The 18,272-nt window shown below is 49.6% G+C and overlaps 3 protein-coding genes across 3 annotated transcripts; 1 reads left to right on the top strand and 2 right to left on the bottom strand.

Annotated features, from left to right (window-relative positions):
* Positions 1-1,435: 1,435 nt before the first annotated feature.
* On the bottom strand, positions 1,436-2,758 carry LOC34620443. Its single transcript, XM_022733694.2, has 3 exons — positions 2,503-2,758; positions 2,098-2,163; positions 1,436-1,836 (listed from the first exon to the last, which is right to left on the bottom strand). The coding sequence occupies exons 1-3, from the start codon at positions 2,756-2,758 to the stop codon at positions 1,436-1,438; spliced, it is 723 nt and encodes a 240-aa protein (XP_022588245.2).
* A 984-nt stretch (positions 2,759-3,742) lies between these two features.
* On the top strand, positions 3,743-7,199 carry LOC34620444 (protein gar2). Its single transcript, XM_026334373.1, has 5 exons — positions 3,743-4,085; positions 4,658-5,844; positions 6,167-6,503; positions 6,662-6,901; positions 7,078-7,199. Exons 1-5 carry the CDS (start codon positions 3,743-3,745, stop codon positions 7,197-7,199), a joined length of 2,229 nt encoding a protein of 742 aa, XP_026190158.1.
* Positions 7,200-7,993: 794 nt separating this feature from the next.
* On the bottom strand, positions 7,994-9,907 carry LOC34620445. Its single transcript, XM_022733696.1, has one exon. It carries the CDS (start codon positions 9,905-9,907, stop codon positions 7,994-7,996), a length of 1,914 nt encoding a protein of 637 aa, XP_022588247.1.
* Positions 9,908-18,272: the final 8,365 nt, after the last annotated feature.

Raw genomic sequence — 18,272 nt, 5'->3', positions numbered from 1 at the left:
AAGTGCCCACGTGCAGTTATCTCGTTGCAACTTTGGGCTAGCTGTGTGGTACTGCTCCTAGGTGTGGAGATCCACTACGAAAGGACTTGTAAAATACTTGATGTAACGCTTTATTTGCTCTTCACAGTAGTCTGGCCAGGATCCACTGCCCCCTTTCCCCAATCCTTCGTTCTTGTCTTCAACGTAGAAATACCTTGGTCAGGGCAGGAAAGGGACAATCGTGAGGGAGGCACCTTCTAAATGGGACAAGCCCATGCATGCGTGTGCAGCCGCAAACAATAGAACGCAGGAACATAGCCCAGCAGCCGTAAGTGATAGTGCGATATAATTTAGCAAAATAAACAACAGTCTGAGGTTAAGTAACACTCGGATTTGGGTGTATCGTTTTGATTGCATCATAATCAGTTGCCAGTACTGACAGCAGCTGTACGAACACCGTAACCAATTGCAATTTTATGTGCACAATGCAAGCAATGAACCTGCATAACAAAGGGGCTTCCAAATCAATTCAATTTTTGGGCACTTCGATGCCTATTGGCAACGTGTGGCCTTGCAGGAGAAGTCACTCTGCAACCCTCTGAGCGTGCATGTACTAAGCGATGTGGCATGGAATGCTTCAGATAACTGGGTGCTTTGCAGTTATCTTTCCAACTCCTCGAGCTCTCCACCATCTGTAGCTCAAACTGCAAGTAGACGAAGTACCCTTTAATCGCTACAAACAAATCCTCCCTAGCACGATTTCAACACGAGGGCTATTAAAGTAAACCTCCGCAACTCACTTCAGCCGTACGGTTTGATATTCCAAACCCTAACAGTGAGGCCCCAATTATGGTGAACTGGAAGTGAGCAAGGAGGACGAGGTAACCTCAGCGTGCTGCCAAGAAACGATGTGCGGACCTCCACCAGTACAGTTGTGAGACAAGACACCTTGGACCTTTACTGGCCAGACACTTTACTGGGTTTTGTCCTTACTTTATTATTTGTCAACCATCGTTGCATTCTCAGACGCAATACCAGCTACTTGAATCTCCACGCGATTGCTTGTTGGGCAGGTTGCACAGCACAGGTAGGACTACCGATTCACCGTTAAAAGCAAGCCTTTAACAAACGCCCTCACAAATTCGGGGCACTTGGTTGGCAGTTTTCGGTTACAGCAGTGTCGATGAGGCAAGCCCAACGGAGTGTAAGTATAAGTTTTGGCCCTTATGACCACAGGGTTTGACACTACACTGCACTACGCCACCAAGCGCCGGCGCTTAGCTGACTTGATGAGCCCACCTGGAGCCCGTATTAGCTTGGTTTACTCCCAAACTGCCTCAATCCCTATCTACCCGTTGAAGCATTATTAGCAGTCACAGTACACGCGGGAGAGGGGAGGTGCAATATATAAAACAAAAAACCGACCGAGACTATCAGGGGTAAAACAGGTCCTTCTTCACTCATCAACCTTCTTCTCGTGCTTCTTCTTGGGTGGAATCAGTATTAGTGATTCATCTGGCCCGAGCACGTTCTCATCGGAGGGTTTAAGCCCAGTCCTCGCTTCGAACTGCATGCGCGCTAGTCTAGCATTGTGCAGCTTCTGCTTCTTTTTGTTCTGGCGGCGCATAAGCCAAGAGATTAGGGCCAGGGACCCGCCTAGCAGAGCCGTTGTCCCTGCATGCTTCACCAGCTGAGCTGATGAAGGGTCTCGCACAACTCCGCCCATGTTTTCGTGTGCCTTGCCGTAGGCAGCGAGGCCGGCACTAGCAGCCGCACCCACAGCAGCCACAATGCCTAACCTTTCCCAACGTTCCTTGTGCTCCCCTGCGTTTATGAAATTTTCATACTCTTTCCGCCCTGTAAAGGCCAAGGGCAAAATACACATAACACACTGGGGTAATTCTTAAAGCGGGATTAGTATATGGCGAGATGTGAGGTGACTCAAAAGGTTTTCTGAGATCATCTTGTGGCTACGGCACTAGCTGACCGAGACAAATGGAGGGAAGCTGAGTGAAAACAGTTCAAAAAAGCTACCGTGAACCACTGTGGGTGGAAAGATACGCAGAAGTAGAGCTGCTACTAAGCGTCAACATAAGCCTGTGGCGTCAGGAAACGTACATAAAGCTGTGTCTTCAAGCTCTTGGGGAGTGAATTCTCGAGCCTCCTCTTCCTGTTGCTTCCTAACTGCAAGACAGGAAGCGGGACAAGGGATGATGGTCAAGGTATAGGCGATACAAAAAAGGGGGAGGGAGGCGTGGGACGACTAAGGAAACCTCGAATATATGGCCCGACATACAGATCAAACCGGCGAGCATAAAAGAATGTAGGTATGCGGTGCAACCCCCAACAGAAATACTCTCAGTTAAACTGCCTGATAGAAGGTACATTGCCGACGATGGAAAGAATGCCCTGCTTCATATAGGTGCAGATAGCGCTAAGCTGCATAAGCAGAACCTTCGATACTCCATAGTGTTCGGGAGATATACCACAGCCTAATATTGACAGGAGAAGTGGGTTCCTCACGCAGTGCTTTCTTATAATCCTTGCTGTCTTGCAACAGGTTTTCGATTTCACGGGTTAGCTTTTCGAACCGTTCCTTTTCCTTCTGAAGCTCCTCGGCACTCTTGGCTTGGTCTCGTTTAGCGGCTGCCTCATCCTTCGCTGCTATTGTTGCTGCTAGTCGTGCTGACTCCACTGCATGGTGCCCCAATTCCAAGCCGACGAGGCAGAAGCATCCACAAAGAACAAGCCAAGTCCATAGCCTCACGTAGGAACCCATTTTTTGTACTAAGACATGCAAGGAGCCAGTGCTTACGCGCGCAATGCCGCTGGATCGAGTCAACGTAGCCAGCTACCGTTAAGATGCAAAGCAGAGAGCCGTGCTTGCAAGCTTGCAAGCCACGCTCCCAGCTATTTCGTAGCACTTCTACGAAGGAGATGACGGAAAATGAGTCTCTGAGCTCCTATGAAGCAAAAATACAGCTCTCGAGAGCCCCATTCAACGAGACGGCTCGATTTGGTGCCTGCAGCAGCCAGGGAGAGCGTGCTCGAGAGCCTTAGTGAAAACGATCGGGGAAAAATGACAGTACAATCTGAGATCGAAAATGTATTATGAAGGAGAAAGTGATAGAAGATAATGTTATTTAGATCAGAAGTGGATCATTATAGAGATACTAATCTTAATGTAGAAAATTTTCTAGTGGATCCTTAATGCATAGCTGAGGCCAGCCCTCACGACGGATGGCCCACCCACCAGGAGGCAGCAAAGCACTGCTCCTTGGGTGCATACGAGCTACTGGGCTTGGCTTTGCTGTGCTGTGCCAAGCTCTAGTACCCCACAAGAAGGTATTCATTATTTGTTCGAGGATTCTTTGCTGGGCCTTCTCCTTCTTGTAATTTTGGGGCATCTGAATCTATTTGACGGATTCCGCACGCCTGCAAGGGCACCTTTGACGCAGTGCCCCACTTCGAAGACCTTCGGCGTATCTTCCCTTGAAACCAACCACAATGGCAGTGAGCCTTTTCCCTTAGAAACGACGCTCTGCTTCTAATTGTGTTTCTTCGGTAGCATGTAGGCTGTGGAGTGTATCGATGGAAGCATTAATGCGAGTGCTATGGTAGTGTGGGGCACGCGGGGGCACTCGTACGATTTCACATGCAGTCCAAAGAGAGAATGGCCTGTCAAGCGATCCGACGAGTTCGCTGTTATCGTAGGCCACAGAGGACGAACGGTATCGCCAACTAGCTGCGGAGCACTGCTCTTATGAAGGTTCCTTTTTGGTCTGTGGGTTTTCGTCCGTTGTGGAAATTGTTTCAGAAAGGAAAAGTCGCACAACCCGTTGTAAGTGACGATTCGCTTTCAAGCGAAGAGGAAGTTCAGCCGCGGAAGGCCTTTACACCAAAGAAGGCAGCTGTACAAAGCAAGAAACCAGGACCGGGAGCCGTGGAGTCGTCGGATGACAGCTCCGATGAAGACCAGCCAAGTGCCGCCGTTGTGAAGAAAGCAGTGGCAGCGAAAACAGGAAGTGCGGGGAAAAACGGAACAACGAAAGGGCAGTCAAGAACGCAGGAATCGTCAGACTCGAGCTCTTCTGAAGAGGAAATTCGTAAGTTGTTGCATTGCGTCACTTTGGTTCATGGCCAGTATCTTTTGTGTCTATATTGGTTGCAGCTATCCATTGTTAGGAGATTGATGCTTCTGGGGGAGTGCAAATAGCAAAGTATTTTGCATTACACGTGTACTACACGAATAATGTTTATAGAAGTGCCGAGGTGGCTTCACGATATCTGAAGGGCACTTTGACGTGTTTGTTATGATCGTGCTCATGCTCTATTTGTATGGTCTACCTTCATTGACAGCCGGGGCCCATTATCCTGCTTTGATGATTAAGTTTTTGCTACTATTGACCCTTACGGGGCTGACATTTATCCACCAAGATCTCTGAGCACCAGCGGTTCTTTTTCTTGAAAATCAGTGGTTTGCGCGTTTCATTGTCAAGTGGAAGGCAAGCATGTGCAGACGGAATATTATGACTCTCAGTCGTTAATTCTGAATGCCGTTCAGCATGGATGTTCTCGAGTGCTTCGATTGCGTTGCTGGGAACATGTTTCGATTGTTGCTTCCCCCCCCCCCCCCCATGACTTTGCAAGGTAGCTGCGATATCATTTTGACATGCAGCAGCCATGAAGAAGAAGGTTGGGACAGCAGCGAAGCCTTCTACGCCAGTGAAGACACAATCAGCTATTAGAAAGGATTCGGACTCTGAATCTTCGGAAGATGATGTGCCTACGAAAAAGGTTGTTGCTCGAGCGAAGATAGCCCCTGCTCAGAAGAAACCCGTTCCTCAAGATTCGAGCTCGGATGAGTCTTCAGACGAGGATGAACCCTCCAGGAAGCCGACACCTAAGGCAAAGGCTGCTCCTGCTAAAAAGAAGCCTGTTGCTCAAGACTCTTCTTCTGAGGAGTCCTCAGAAGACGAGCCTCCCGCCAAGGTTTCAGCAAAAGCTAAAGCTACACTGGCGCAGAAAAAGCCTGTCAAGCCTGAAGAGTCTTCTGAGTCTGACGATGACTCTTCCGACGATGCACCTCCACCTAGAAAGGCTCTGCCTGGAGCTAAGCCGGCTCCCCAAAAAAGGCCAGCGCCTCAGGATTCGGACTCTGATGAATCCTCTTCCGAAGCGGAGACTTCACACAAAAAGCCAATGCTCAAGGCAAAGGCAGCACCGCAGAGGAAAGGGGTGGCTCAAGACTCGGATACTGACGACTCTTCAGACGACGGTCCCCCGGCGAAGAAGGCTACGGCTAAGGCAAAGGCCGCACCTGCTCAGAAGAAATGCGCGCCTCAGGACTCTGATTCTGACGACTCATTAAGGGATCTTCCATCAAAAAAACCAGTGCCGAAGGCAAAGGCGACTCCCCAGAAAAAAGCCTCCAAGCCACAGGACTCCGACTCCGACGAGTCGTCGGAAGACGAGCCCCCAGCTAAGAAGGTGGCGGCGAAAGATAAGGCAACACCTCAGAAAAAGGTCATGACTCAAAACTCCGATTCCGATGAGTCGTCCTCTGAAGAGGAGGTGCTGGCTAAGAAAAGTGCAGCGAAGACGAAGGCAGCACCAACGAAGAAGCCTGTTGAGGACTCGGACTCCGACGAGTCCTCTGAAGAGGAAAAGCCAGCCAAGAAGCCGACCCAGAAGGCAAAAGTGCAGGCAGCAGCAATGGATATCGATGCGCCAGCTACTAAACGCAAACAGGATAGCCAGCTCCAGCAAGGCCCTAAGAAGAAACTACAGCTTAGCGACCAGTCCTCAGCAGCTCGCATGCGATGCGAGGTTTTTTGTGGGGGCCTCCCGTTCTCCGTAACCGAGGTCAGTGTGGAGCCGAAGCTTAGGCATGTGTATGCGTATCATTGCGTCGACTTTAGCAGGTTCCAGCGGGTCGCGCATCGTTGCACCCTGGGCAGCACACTGCGTCAACCCTCCTATACACCTGCTATATCGAATGGAGTCTGTTTGACCCTTGCTAGCCTAATAATGTGTTGGTAGGGGATAGGAGGCTTCTAAAGCTTTTTGGCTGGAGGCGTTGGACAGCTCTTGCACTCTACTGTGTATTCTTGCTCTTCGCACTTCTGCAGTGCTCTAACGTTCGATGAAAAGTGCATGCTGTTACGGTTTGATTCATTGGTCGCAGGATCAACTGAAGGAGCTGTTCGAGGCAGATTGTGGCCCGACCACACGCATAAAAATTCTGGAGGATAGAGGCATTGCATTTATCACTTTTGAGACTGAAGAAGGCGCGGCAAAGGCAGTGGAGTTCAACCAGACAGAGTACGAGGGACGTAACCTTCGCATTAATCTCTCAGCAGACAGACAACAGCAGGGCGATCGGAACCGCAATGAAGGAGGAAAGGGTGCCGCCACCCCCAGGGATGACCGCCCTAAGGCAGAGCCTTCAAACCAAATCGTCTTGAGAAATCTGAGCTTTGACACCACAGAGGAGACTATCCGCGAGGCGTTTGGCGAATGTGGTAAGGTGGAAAGTACACACATAGGCCCAACCATGAAGTCGTTACGAGACCAATGAGCCAGAGTGACGTGGTGCTGTGTCAGCATTGTTTTGCCCCCTTTGGATGCCATACATGCTGTGTGTCAGGCTATGGCAGTTGTTTTGTCTGTATGTCTTCAGGTGATATACATGCAGTGCGCATCCCTGTGTTTGAGGACAGCGGCAAGCCGCGTGGCCAGGCCTTCTTAGAGTTCGATTCAGTGGATTCCGCCACAAAGGCGCTAGAGTACAACAACACAGAGCTTGACGGCAGGACGATTTGGGTTGCATATGCATTGCCAAGAGGAGCTGGCGGAGACCGGGGTGGCAGAGGTGGACGTGGGGGCAGGGGTGGTGGTGGTGGAAGAGGCGGAGGGCGTGGTAAGCAGCCCTTTTAATTAGCTCTACTCCATTGAACATCTCGTCGAGTTTTAACTCATTTACGCGACTTAGCTCTCCCGCATTGTGCCGACTAGAACATTGGTGGATGTTCAATCTTCTCCGTTTCTTTCCGTGGAGGACCGATTGGTTCGTTTTTGTATGCAATGTTGTACTAGGTGGCGGCCGTGGTGGATTTCGCGGACGGGGAGGCGGTCCGCCCTCTTCTGCCAAGGCGGCGAACGCTGGCAATGTGCAGGAATTTCAAGGCAGGAAGACCACCTTCGAGGACAGCGACTGATTTGGACAGAGAAATTGACTAACACACACACACACAGTCACCAGATACATGTCTAAAGATTGCGTGTACTTCCTATCGATGTGCACGTGCTGCTTCCTCGTTAGCCCATGGCAGGCGGATGCTTCAGTTACTTCATCAGCTGTCTTGGGTGTTTACTTCGCCCATTGTCAGGGCTGATGCAAGTGACCGTGCAGCCAAACCTGGAAATTAACGGCACGGTTTCTTTTCCCGGTGCGTATTGCCAGCAAGCTGGAAGGCGTGCTGTCTCTGGAAAAGCATTGGTTTTCCCAATAATCGTGAACTGGTTAGGGGCTTCGTAGTGGTCATGTGTGCCCTTTGCCCCTCCCTGCCGCAGGCAGGTTATTGTATATTGTATTTCCCCCCCCCGACACCTTCGCCTTGCCACCGGCATAGTGATTCTTCAGGCACATTGCAGATTTTGTAAGCAACGGATTCACTTATGCTGTGCCCTCTCACATGCCATATGCAATTCTTGCAGCAGTACGAGGGACTACTCTAGGGAAGTGCCTGGGCCTAAAGCTGCGACGAAAAATTTTGGGGTCTTCTGGTTAGCTTCCGCGCCTCTTTATAGATTGCGTCTTTCGGTGCAACAGAGCTAACACGCTTTTGCAAGTGGTAAAGCGATGAAGTAAATCACTTTGAAGGCCCCTAGGATCAGACTTCGGCTGAGTCCTTTGAGTTCCTTCGTGTAGGGAGTGGTGCGTGCACATGGTGGGGCACGGCTGTAAAAAAAGTGATTCGATAAAGCTGCATCCTTCCATACCTTCTAGGCATCATCGCTTAATAGCCCCCCATTTAGGAGGTAGCGAGTCAACGCTTGGTGCAGCAACGAGAACCCCTGTTCTAAGCATTGGCCTGCAGTACTCCTTGTGAAAAAGAATGGCGCTGACGAGAAGTATAAACAGATGAAGGAAGGCAAGCAACGCCACAAAGAGCCAAACAAACATGAATTGAGGCTTGAAGGTGCAGAAGAAGGCAGCTTCCGCAAGTGCTCTGCTTGTCTGAGTCATCGGGTATAAGGAGTAGTTGCAAACCACCTGGAGCGTGGTGAACTGGAACATCATGGCGAAGAAGGACACTGCATTTACGAAGAAGAATACGAAATTCAGCACCATATTAGTGCAGGAAAGAAGGTTGGAGCGTAGGTATGCCATCCATACAGTGAACGCGCCGCACGCCATATTGCCAAACGCAAGGATGAAGCCCCCCCATTTTAAGGAAGCAAAGAACAACCCCTGTTGAATTATCATGGGAGCCTGGAGACCCTCGTCGTCCCCTGTGTCGTCCATCACCTCTAGCATCATCTGGTTGCTTTGGCCGCCAAACATGACTGTGAAACAAAGCAGGAAACCTCCGAACATGAACTTTATCGATCCCAGTGCCAGGAGAGTTGCCCAGAGTCGCGAGTAACGTTGAAACTGCAGTAACGCGGTGCTGCAAGCGCACAGGAGGGCCACTGCAATGCATGCCTGCGACATTCCCGTCTGGCGGCACATGTTACTGGAGACAGCCTCAACGGTGAAGCTATCTGATCTCAAGGCGGCGTTCACATCAAAGCTCGAGGTGTTGCAGAACTGTTGCGTAAAGAAGGCGGGGGGAATGAAAACCCCCACACACGCACTAACCCACACAGCGCAGCAGGTGGTAACCCGCACTTCCTCGAGATATGCTTTCCGTGTACCCTTAAGAAGGGCTTGACACGTGTAGTAGCAGTTGCCCGCCATGGGCACCAGCACAAGCACCAACCCCGCAACCAGGGAGCCCGTGATAGCCTCGTATGCCACAATCCCGGCACCGAAGCTTGGAAGTGCCCGCAACAAAATAGGGAAGGCCATGATGCCCCCACCCCCCACACAGTTGGACATATCGACGCAAGATACTGCCCGTCCCATCTGCCCGAGCGTGGTAAGCACTACCACTAGCAGCGCCAGCGAGCTGCCGATCCTTAGGGCCAGCACACAGAGAAAGAACCGCCACAAGACCGAACCAGGAGCGAGCCAAAGACGGCCCCTAGATCCAATTACGTCTTCCCCCATAATACTTTGTTCGGTCCACTTCTCCGTTCTCCTCTTCAAAATCCCCTCGCATGGTTGACCCCCCGTCGATTGCCTGCCGGGAGGCACCGTTGAGACTGATACTCTGAAGCTGCCTTTAGCAGCCGGTACCGGGGACTGTCCGCTCACTGGGTTGCCCTCAGGAGCCGATAGAGAGGAAGATGAGGGATTCCACAGTTTTTTCTCTTGCCGCTGCTCCTGTTGCTTCACGGAACAGACGGAGTTCCTTGGCTCGAAGGCCTCCCTCCCGTAATGCGACGCTTTAGATGACGGAGCATACTCCGCGTCCAGCTGCGATGAGCTAGCATCGGGAGCCCATTCAAGCTGAGGCTGAGGGTCGCGTTGCAGGGAAGATGTTGCAGGATTCACTGGAAAGACAGTAAGCTCAGCACTGTGACCAACTGAGGCCGAATTAGCTGTCCTGGGAGTTAAGCCAGGGGGCGTACCTGCCTCTTCGCCTCGATCAGTAACGGCCTGCCATTCAGGTGGTTGAGAGGCCTGGCTAGGCACAAGAGCAGAAGGCTCCGAAGGAGTCAAATCAAACTCCTGACTGGTGCTGCTGGAATCGCTGGTTAAATCCCCACTCCGGGGAACGGCATCATCTGATATTTCAATAGAAAACGAGCTGCTCATCTTCTAGCCAAACATGCCGACCTACCAATATTGCTGCGTTTGCTATGGTTCGTGGTGCTGCCGGTGACAGTCTTTCTCGCTGGTTATGCGCGCCAACACTACACTGCCAACGGGCCGATGCACGATCTGCTTCACTTCCACGAAACAAGCACTAAAAGTGCTATCACTTTTCGTAAGGTCTCCCAAATCAGAGCCACTGATGTGTTTTCTTTGCTTAGACCTTCCATGGGAGACTCTCCTGCTCAGTCTTGGAATGCAGCGGTCGTCGTCTCATTCCAGCACCGATTGCCCGAGGACGCCGAGCTTTCAAGTAGGGCAGCTAGCGTTACGCCTGTCTTGGACGAAAAGATAATGGAGGAACGGGGGAGGGGACCGAGGGAAGCGCAAAGCCTGCCCGTTATGCAAGCGTCAAAAATGGCCTTTCCGTGGATCGCTCAACGCTTCGGGAGGAAGTATGCGGCTAGGATGCGGAGGCTGCCAGAAGAAAGACCCCATTACTGGGGGGCAAGCACGAAGGATTCAAAGAGGCGTAGTGAGTAACACTCCGGGTTTGCTATTGCTGCAAAGGTACCATGGGAGGGTTTGCCTGAATACGCAGTGCTGCTCTTCAGGCGTACCGCGATGCCTCAGGCGTCACATAGGATTTTGCTTGTAATATGAGTAGCAAAACCCTGTAAGAAATGTAAGCAGAAGGGCTAAAGAGGTCTCCATTCGCATGTGTCCAGTTTCATCGAGGGCTACCCCGAGCGTGCGGCGGGAAAATAAACAGGGTGGGCAGTCTTGCAGCTCAGTTCGTCGTCCAAATGCGCAAAAAGCCCGCAAAAGTAATGTGATGAGTGGATTCACATTTCCACAGAAGGCCGGAACAAAGAGTAGTAGGCAGTATAGTTCCGTCGCTCGACTCAAAGTAATGAAGCGCGGGACGCCCCCTGTTGCTGCGCGTCTAGGTGTGCTCATGGGCCCTTTCCGGCCTCATGATGCATCTTGATAGTAATACCTTTTTGGCATATTATTCCTGTCATTGAACCCTTAGCTCATACAGCCAGACAATTGACGCCGGTGCCCGCATCCAACAGCTTTGGGACAGTTTCTGGCAAGCTGCTTGCCGCCAAACTCATCAACATTTTAATACTTTTTATTAACAACAACACTGATGCGCTTTACTTATATCATAGCCCCTGTACGATCCTGGTGAGCTTCCTCTTGTTTCACTTATTCGCAACTTGTTCATACGAACATACCTTGGGTGAACAACGATGCAGCTCGCGTTCCGGTTTCAAGTGTGCACCGTGCCGCACTACGTGTGCAGCTTAGGGCTATTAGCATTGTGTACTGTGCAGTTTCACAGTACAGAGTAGCGGCATTGTATAGAATTGCTGCCAGTTTGTTTCCACTTACAAAGTAACGCGCCATATAAGGTCTCCGTAGGGAAGCAATTCGCCCCAGACTTAATACAACCTTCACAGAAAGCTGCCGAGATTATACCAAAAGAACTTCCTCCTTCCTCCAACTACTTCTCTCAGAGTTCCGACATAAGTGGGGAGGAACAGCTCGGTGGGCGTAGATGCACCCTTCAAGAGCACTGCGAGCATGAATTCACAGCTAGTTGTACCTAGTGCCTAGCGCACACGAACACGAATTTTGTGTATTCTTGTATCAGTCCAGCAGTACTTTGGTATAAATAATATTGCCAACAGTCAAACCAATGAATAATTTATCTATTAATTCTTAGTGAAGCTCATGAATTTAGCGTAGCCCACTCCACCACTACACTCGCATTTCGAAGGACATGCCCTTGTGTCCCAAACCTGTCAACAGAAAGCAACCGCGTACAGGACAGTAAATGACTTTTCGCCTATTCGCCACTCACTACGCAGGCAGATCGGCGAAAATAGTGCAGACGAGGAATCCACAGGCTGCATCATGCGGGAAAGAACTCAGCAGGGAGACAGACACGCCTATTAGCCAACAACAAACAAGGGACTAAACCAACACAGCAGCGTTGATGCACTCGACCACTGTCATTGGAGTGTTGAAATGTGCTATCTTCTGCCATGACAAGGCAGAAAACAAGTAAATGTGTGAAGGGAGTCAAAGGGCGATCTCGTTCCCCAGTGCCTTCGTACCTCATAAAGTAATGTTCGCTTGCACCTTCACCCAGTGCATGCAGCATGCTCCACTCCACGGCCTAAAAAAATATAAGAAAGAATATGGAGACAGCATATCGAAGAATTACTGGGTATAAATCGGACTATAGAGAACACCTTAGCAGTCTTGGCCGGGTGCGCTTTGAGCAATATATGTAGATGCAGATAGCTATTTCAGGCATATAGTGACTCAGAATTACAAGTGACGCAAGAAATGCCTTACATGGCGACTACCGCTGTGAATCAAACAGGCCCGCCATTTTTTTCCTGCAGGCTACGAACCCCTCAACCACTGAGGCTAGCATTCCCTACCGCACTTCACTAGAGAATGCCATCTTGTATTGCCTCGCGTTTGAGTCTAGAATCAAGCACTTCTGTGGCTTCCTCTGGATCCTCCTCCTCCACATGAGCCACTTGCAGGCGCAATAAAGTTCATGAATAACTTGGGGAGGTTGAAGCTTCTTTAGAAAGCTAATTTTGATAGTTCTGTAGCATCTCCAACTTTAGAGAAATAGACACAGTAAAAACGGGCATCGATTCTTAAGCGGATTGCGAGTAGCTGTGGCCTCCTGGCCAAAAACATCTTCGTGTGATTGCCTTCTGGTGCATCTCGCATCATCTGGCAGAGCTTGCCGATTTACGGGGACCAAACCTCGAGGCTTGAAACACACGGTCAACTGCTGCTTATCATAGTTCCGTGCTTGTGTCTTTCGAGCTGTGCGTATACATCCGCGTGCACTTACCCTCTGAACCCCTCTGCTGATACAGGTAGCTGCTGACCCCCGACCATTGGGTCCAGGTTTGAAATGGAGGGGGGCTCCTCAATGTTCACCAGGGATGCAAGGACAAAAAAAACAGACGAGTGCATTGCTGCACCATAAATCAGCTCGGAATAGGGAGGAATTTAGCTTAAACGATTGAATTTTTGTTAGCAAAGAGTCTCAAGTACTGCAAAAGAGTATGGTTGGTGCGCTGTGTGTGTCCACCTGCCTCCGGGTAGTTCTCAGTGGTCACAGTACGGTCAATGTGTCTACGAGTCGTACACGCACGTCAGACCGCATTATACGTTTAGTATTCCCATCCGTAATGATATTCCTAGGTAATCATTGAAGCTTCCAGTCATAAGCTGAAAATAACTGAGACACTCTGTGGGCTGTGTGAGAACGGAGTAAGGGCTAACATAGATATCGTTTATGAGTCTATAATTAACGGTTTGGGTGCTGTGCTAACCCGTGACCGCAATCCAGCGGCACGGTCGATATTCACATCAACCCAGAGTCTTGGAGAGACCGAAAGGATCAGCAAATGGTTCGGTTCAGGATTTCGGGGTTTCACATGCTGACAATTCGGGCACAGTAGTAAAACTCTCTTCTCTCGTGGGGGTATTCTAGGCCGCCAAAATAGATGCCAGGGCTTTCAACTGTGTAGTAAGTCGCAATATGGCCAAGTGAGCATAATAATGTGTTTTGGGGGGAAAGAAAACACCGAGAAAGTTAATCTGCACAAGCCATGGAGTGCCGCCTGTGTTCACTGCTTTAGTAGGCCATCCTCAGCGTGTTAACGCTTCCTCCTTTCGCCCTTCCGGATTTCGGGAAGCGGATACATGAGTGTTAAAAGTTAAAGGATCATACATTGAGACATGGGCGGTAGCGGTACATAATAGTGAAGCACTGGGCCGAAGCGACAGTCCATCGGCTACCGAGTTGGTGATGCTCTTAGCTCACTTTTGTGGGAAACCTCATGGAAGAGAAAATTCCAGAGCAGAAACATTTTCAAGCATTATTGAAGTTCGTACAGCTCTCCGAAAAAGGTCTGGACGCCTATCTGAATACTGCTGGCATCTAGTTACGCCCTAACAGCACCACGCAGAGCTTCTTCGCCCTCATCAGACACCAGTGCCTGCTACCGGTGAGGCGATGAGCATACCTAGCAACCCCTTTAATGTTTTGGAGAGGCCGTGGTTAGTCGACAGAGAATAGCATCCACCATAGCGTCACTAGCATCTGCTGTTACGAAGAATGAAGGCTCATTTTCAGGCAGCCTGAATACCTTCGTAGCTCAAAGGAGATCTATAGGAGCCTTTGCTGCAGCTTCAGCTTCCTCTGTCCAGGTCATAGGCTGCCCTTTCTGAGGTAGGTGAAGTGATGAGCAGCGATCCTAGCAAACCCAAAAACCAAGCATTGTTAGTAAGATGCAAGGCGAAAAATCGTTGTAAGTAATGGTACAGGCACAGCCTTAATTGCATCAAAATGTTGCTAAATTCAGCTGAGTCCCTCCAGACGAAAAGGGGAATGCAGGTATATCTGTTTTCGTGCAAAGCCAAAACTTGCCTATATTCACGCAGCGCCGCTTGCCCCGCAACAGGTGGAACGCACGCCATACGTGCAGTAGGTGCTCCTGAAAGCCGAAGGCTAAGACGTCATTCATGTACACAGCCGTCCACCTCTTCTTTGTTGCTTCGTTGAAAGCCGTATTGGGATGTCGCTGCACCTGCAGTGAAGCGTTAACTAACGCAAACGGCATACAGGTATACTCGAAATCGCGAGTCCAGGTGTGGAACGCCGTTTTGTGCTTGTCATTTAGGATGATCAATGATTTGTGTAAAAGCGTGCGTCAAGTCGAATGCTGAGTAAATTATTGCTTCGCAAATCGACTTGCCAAATAGGGTCTTCAGGAGCCCTGCTTCAGGGCTAGCTTGTTCAGGAATTCACAGCTAAGCTGACGCACGTTCCCATCTTCCTTCCTCTTTCTGCATCAACACTTATTTGTGCCCAAAGGCACTGGTCGGTCCGTCCACTTTGCTTTTCGACAGATCATTCAGGTGCCGCTTGATTTCCTCTTGAGGCTTTGGCCAACTGGCTAATGTCTTTGCCAGAGCAATGGGGTGTTCAGGAGCATCAAGCGACCTCAAAGCATCAGCGACCAGCAGGTGTCTATCCTGCTGGCAGCTCGTCGTCATGTAGCAACTCCTCTAGCTCCTCCTTGATATATGCCTATTCCCAGTGTTTGTCTGCTAAAGATTCAGCTTACATCCCTAGTAAAGAGCCAGTTGCAAGGCCAGCACGACGGAATGCGCGCTCAAGCGCTTTACCTTACTGCATTGCTGAGCCGGCCCCATGAAGACTTGGCGGCAGCTTGTTCCGCTACCGACTCTACATAGCGCAACAAAAAAGAGCATGCTGACAGCAATCAGTTCCGAGTTGAAGTGACATTCACTTGCACTGGCCTTGCCAATCCTTGTGCTCTGAACCCCATCAGCACCAGCATTGAATCCTGGGGGCTGCGCTAACAAGCGAAGAAGCACATTGCACTTTTCCGCCACCTTCCCGGATAACAGAGCGACTTCACCTCCAATGTCAAGCGACGCCAGCAGTCCTCAAGCATCAAAGTAAGCTTGCTTCAGCGCTGGATTGACCTGCAGCGGGTCTGCAACTGCGACTCTCTCCGGTAATTCCCTTCACTGCCCCGCAGCCTGCGTGTAAGGCTTCCCCTCTCCCTGATCTGTTTTTATCGCTCATTGAGTGGCCTGCTTTTGTTAAACTTGGTCCGAATGTACACGTTCTTGGGCTTTCTCAAGGCGCTAGCAGTTCTAGAGTATGCTATTCAATCTGCCACAATGACTGCAAGAGCACTGCCGGGGAGTGCCTCGGAGCAGGGGTTAGCTCTGGCCTTGCTTCCTGTTTCACCTTCGATTGTAGGCTAGGGCCAATGACACAGCCCGACATCCCTAAATTCTAAGTGCTGACTTAGCTTTACACGTCAGCCGAAGACGTAGGAAGAATGCTCATCTGCTCCTGTACCGTCAAGTAATCGAATTGCGGAGGCCCCACCGGCCGATGTTACTAGCTAAGTCGCTGCCTATCCTGGCGCCACCTCACGCGACACTTCAGGTTATACTGAGGTAAGCTGCTGACAAGGCAGTTGTTCATCTACGCTATGAGTTTGCCTATCAAAACTTCATATTTCCCAGTACACCACTCTATTGATAGTGCCTCAGGCTTCTCAGTCTTCTCAAAGCTTGCTGTTGAGCTTATCCCGCCATTACTCGATGTGTCACTGCTCGTGTGAAGGCTTGATCTACTGTAGTCCCTGCTAGCAGATACCCCTCTCCTCAGGAACAAGGCCGTTACTGAAGTGTTCGTGCATCCAGTAAACACGTCACAAAGAGCACTCGTCTCTCTTTCTCAAAAGGTACGAACTAAGACACTTCCCCAACCGGCGGATGAAAGGTTTGAGTGACTGCCCATTCTTACGGCTATCATACTTTCCTGGTCGGCAAAAAGCTTACCAATGCATCACAAATGTTCGTGGGCAGACAAGGTGTTTTGCCAATGTAGAGCTATTGTGTTGATCATAGCTTGCAGGCCGCCCTCTCCCGCCCCAACCGGCCCTGCACCACCCTCAACTGCCATAGCATGCACGCTTCTTCTTTCCGCAATTTAAATGAAGAATGTCAGATTATTGAAGTGCTGAATGGATTGACTGAGGCCACACACTTACTGCATGGCAGTCTGACGTTACTCTGCATCCATAGCCAGTGATTGAGCAGGGCGAACACCTGGATTGAACCATGCGGTGCTACCACCTGTAGCGCTCAGCTAAGATCTGTGTGAGGGGAGCGTTGATTCTAGACTTCGCATAAATGGAGTAGAAAGTAGTGAAGTGTTTTTCGGAAGACCTCCCATTTTCCATTCTCCGCGACCACAGGGATTTCAATGCGAAGCGGTGCGCCACTACGGGTTCTCCTAGCTGTACCCTATATGGACCGTGAGCACAGCTAGCTATACATAGAATCTAGCGCACACGCACACAGTATCTCACCTTTTTGTTAAAAGAAACAACATTCTGCAATGAAAACTGTATACTTGCAGATTTATTAGTTTTTTACTTCTTAAAACCCCGTTAGTGAAATATAACTGGCGCAGTAGAAATTGGTTAACTTAACTTTAGCCCCTTGAATAGTAATTGTATTTACATAAGCTTTACTAACGAGTATAGTATGTAATTCGGCTCCTTGCAATTTGATCTTATCGCAGAGAGCTGTTAGCTAGGTAAGCGAAGATACAGAGGTGTGTACATGAGCAGTAGGTTTCCTTTACAACTAGATGTGAATGCTTGGGGTGCATAAAGGGTCAGCAAGGCCCATCTTAGCTGTCCCTTTTCCCTCATGTCTGGCACTTTGAGGGGCGCACGCAGGAAAGGCACGGAGCTCGTTTAATAAGCACTTTATTTCATTCTATTGGACTAACATTGAGTCTGTAAATAAGTGTCTCCCTGCGGAGACCTCAGATGAAGCGTTGAAGACACACATAACAATGCGTCTTTTAGTAGGGAGCTTACACTCTGTATTTATTTAGGTTTGCGAACAGTTTAGCGTTTCGATCCATTATTTGATAACTTCTAGTTATTAAACGCTAGTGTAATGGAAATTGCCCGAAATGTAGCTTAGCGCTGTACACTACGGAGTCCATTGATGGAACGTTTCAATTTGCTTAAATTGGATTGGGCTAACACGCAACTGCAACTAAGAGCATACACAACCAACTGCACCAACTAGCCAGTTCTACACCAACTCTGAATTCATCATAAGAAGTGTAGCATAAATGCCTAAATATACACTGGTTTGCTATGCGGTTGCACATTACAGATTAGTGCGCAGGCAGATAATCCTTATTGTTAAAAGCATGGATCTAACCATAAACTGCAAGAGAAAGACTGTAAGGGGAGCCACAGCAGTTCGTACACGCTTTAATAGTTTGTAGCCATGTATAATACGCACACTGTGGTGTAGCATAGCTTGGACCAGTACATCATACAGTGAACCCAATGAGGAACCGTAGAGTCCGAAGTTACTACGGGCAAGCAGAGAGTTCTTACTGTAAGGATAAGTGGTAGTCATCTGTAGAAGGCACTTCTTAATATTCACACCTATGGTCAAAATGTTTCTTACAGTTATTCAAGTTAGCGCTTACCATTGTTTCGGGCGTTGCCTCCATGCATGCACACTCTGTCCGTGAGGCATCTTACCGAAGACCGGACTCTAGCCTCGCGAATGGCTACGTTGATTCAAGTTTTGGCTTTTTATCTGTATATCAAGAATTGAGGGCCAAAACTAGCTAGACATACACCTATTTCAGTATCTGTTTGGCTGTTGTCAGCTACGCCTGCCCTGCGACCACCTGCACAGGCCAGTCCGCCGGTTTTTGTGTTTCATCCTT

Source organism: Cyclospora cayetanensis, unplaced genomic scaffold (assembly GCF_002999335.1).
Source record: "Cyclospora cayetanensis isolate NF1_C8 unplaced genomic scaffold, CcayRef3 CcayRef3_contig_40, whole genome shotgun sequence".
Taxonomy (NCBI): domain Eukaryota; phylum Apicomplexa; class Conoidasida; order Eucoccidiorida; family Eimeriidae; genus Cyclospora; species Cyclospora cayetanensis.
This window is presented reverse-complemented; position numbering and strand designations above follow the sequence as displayed.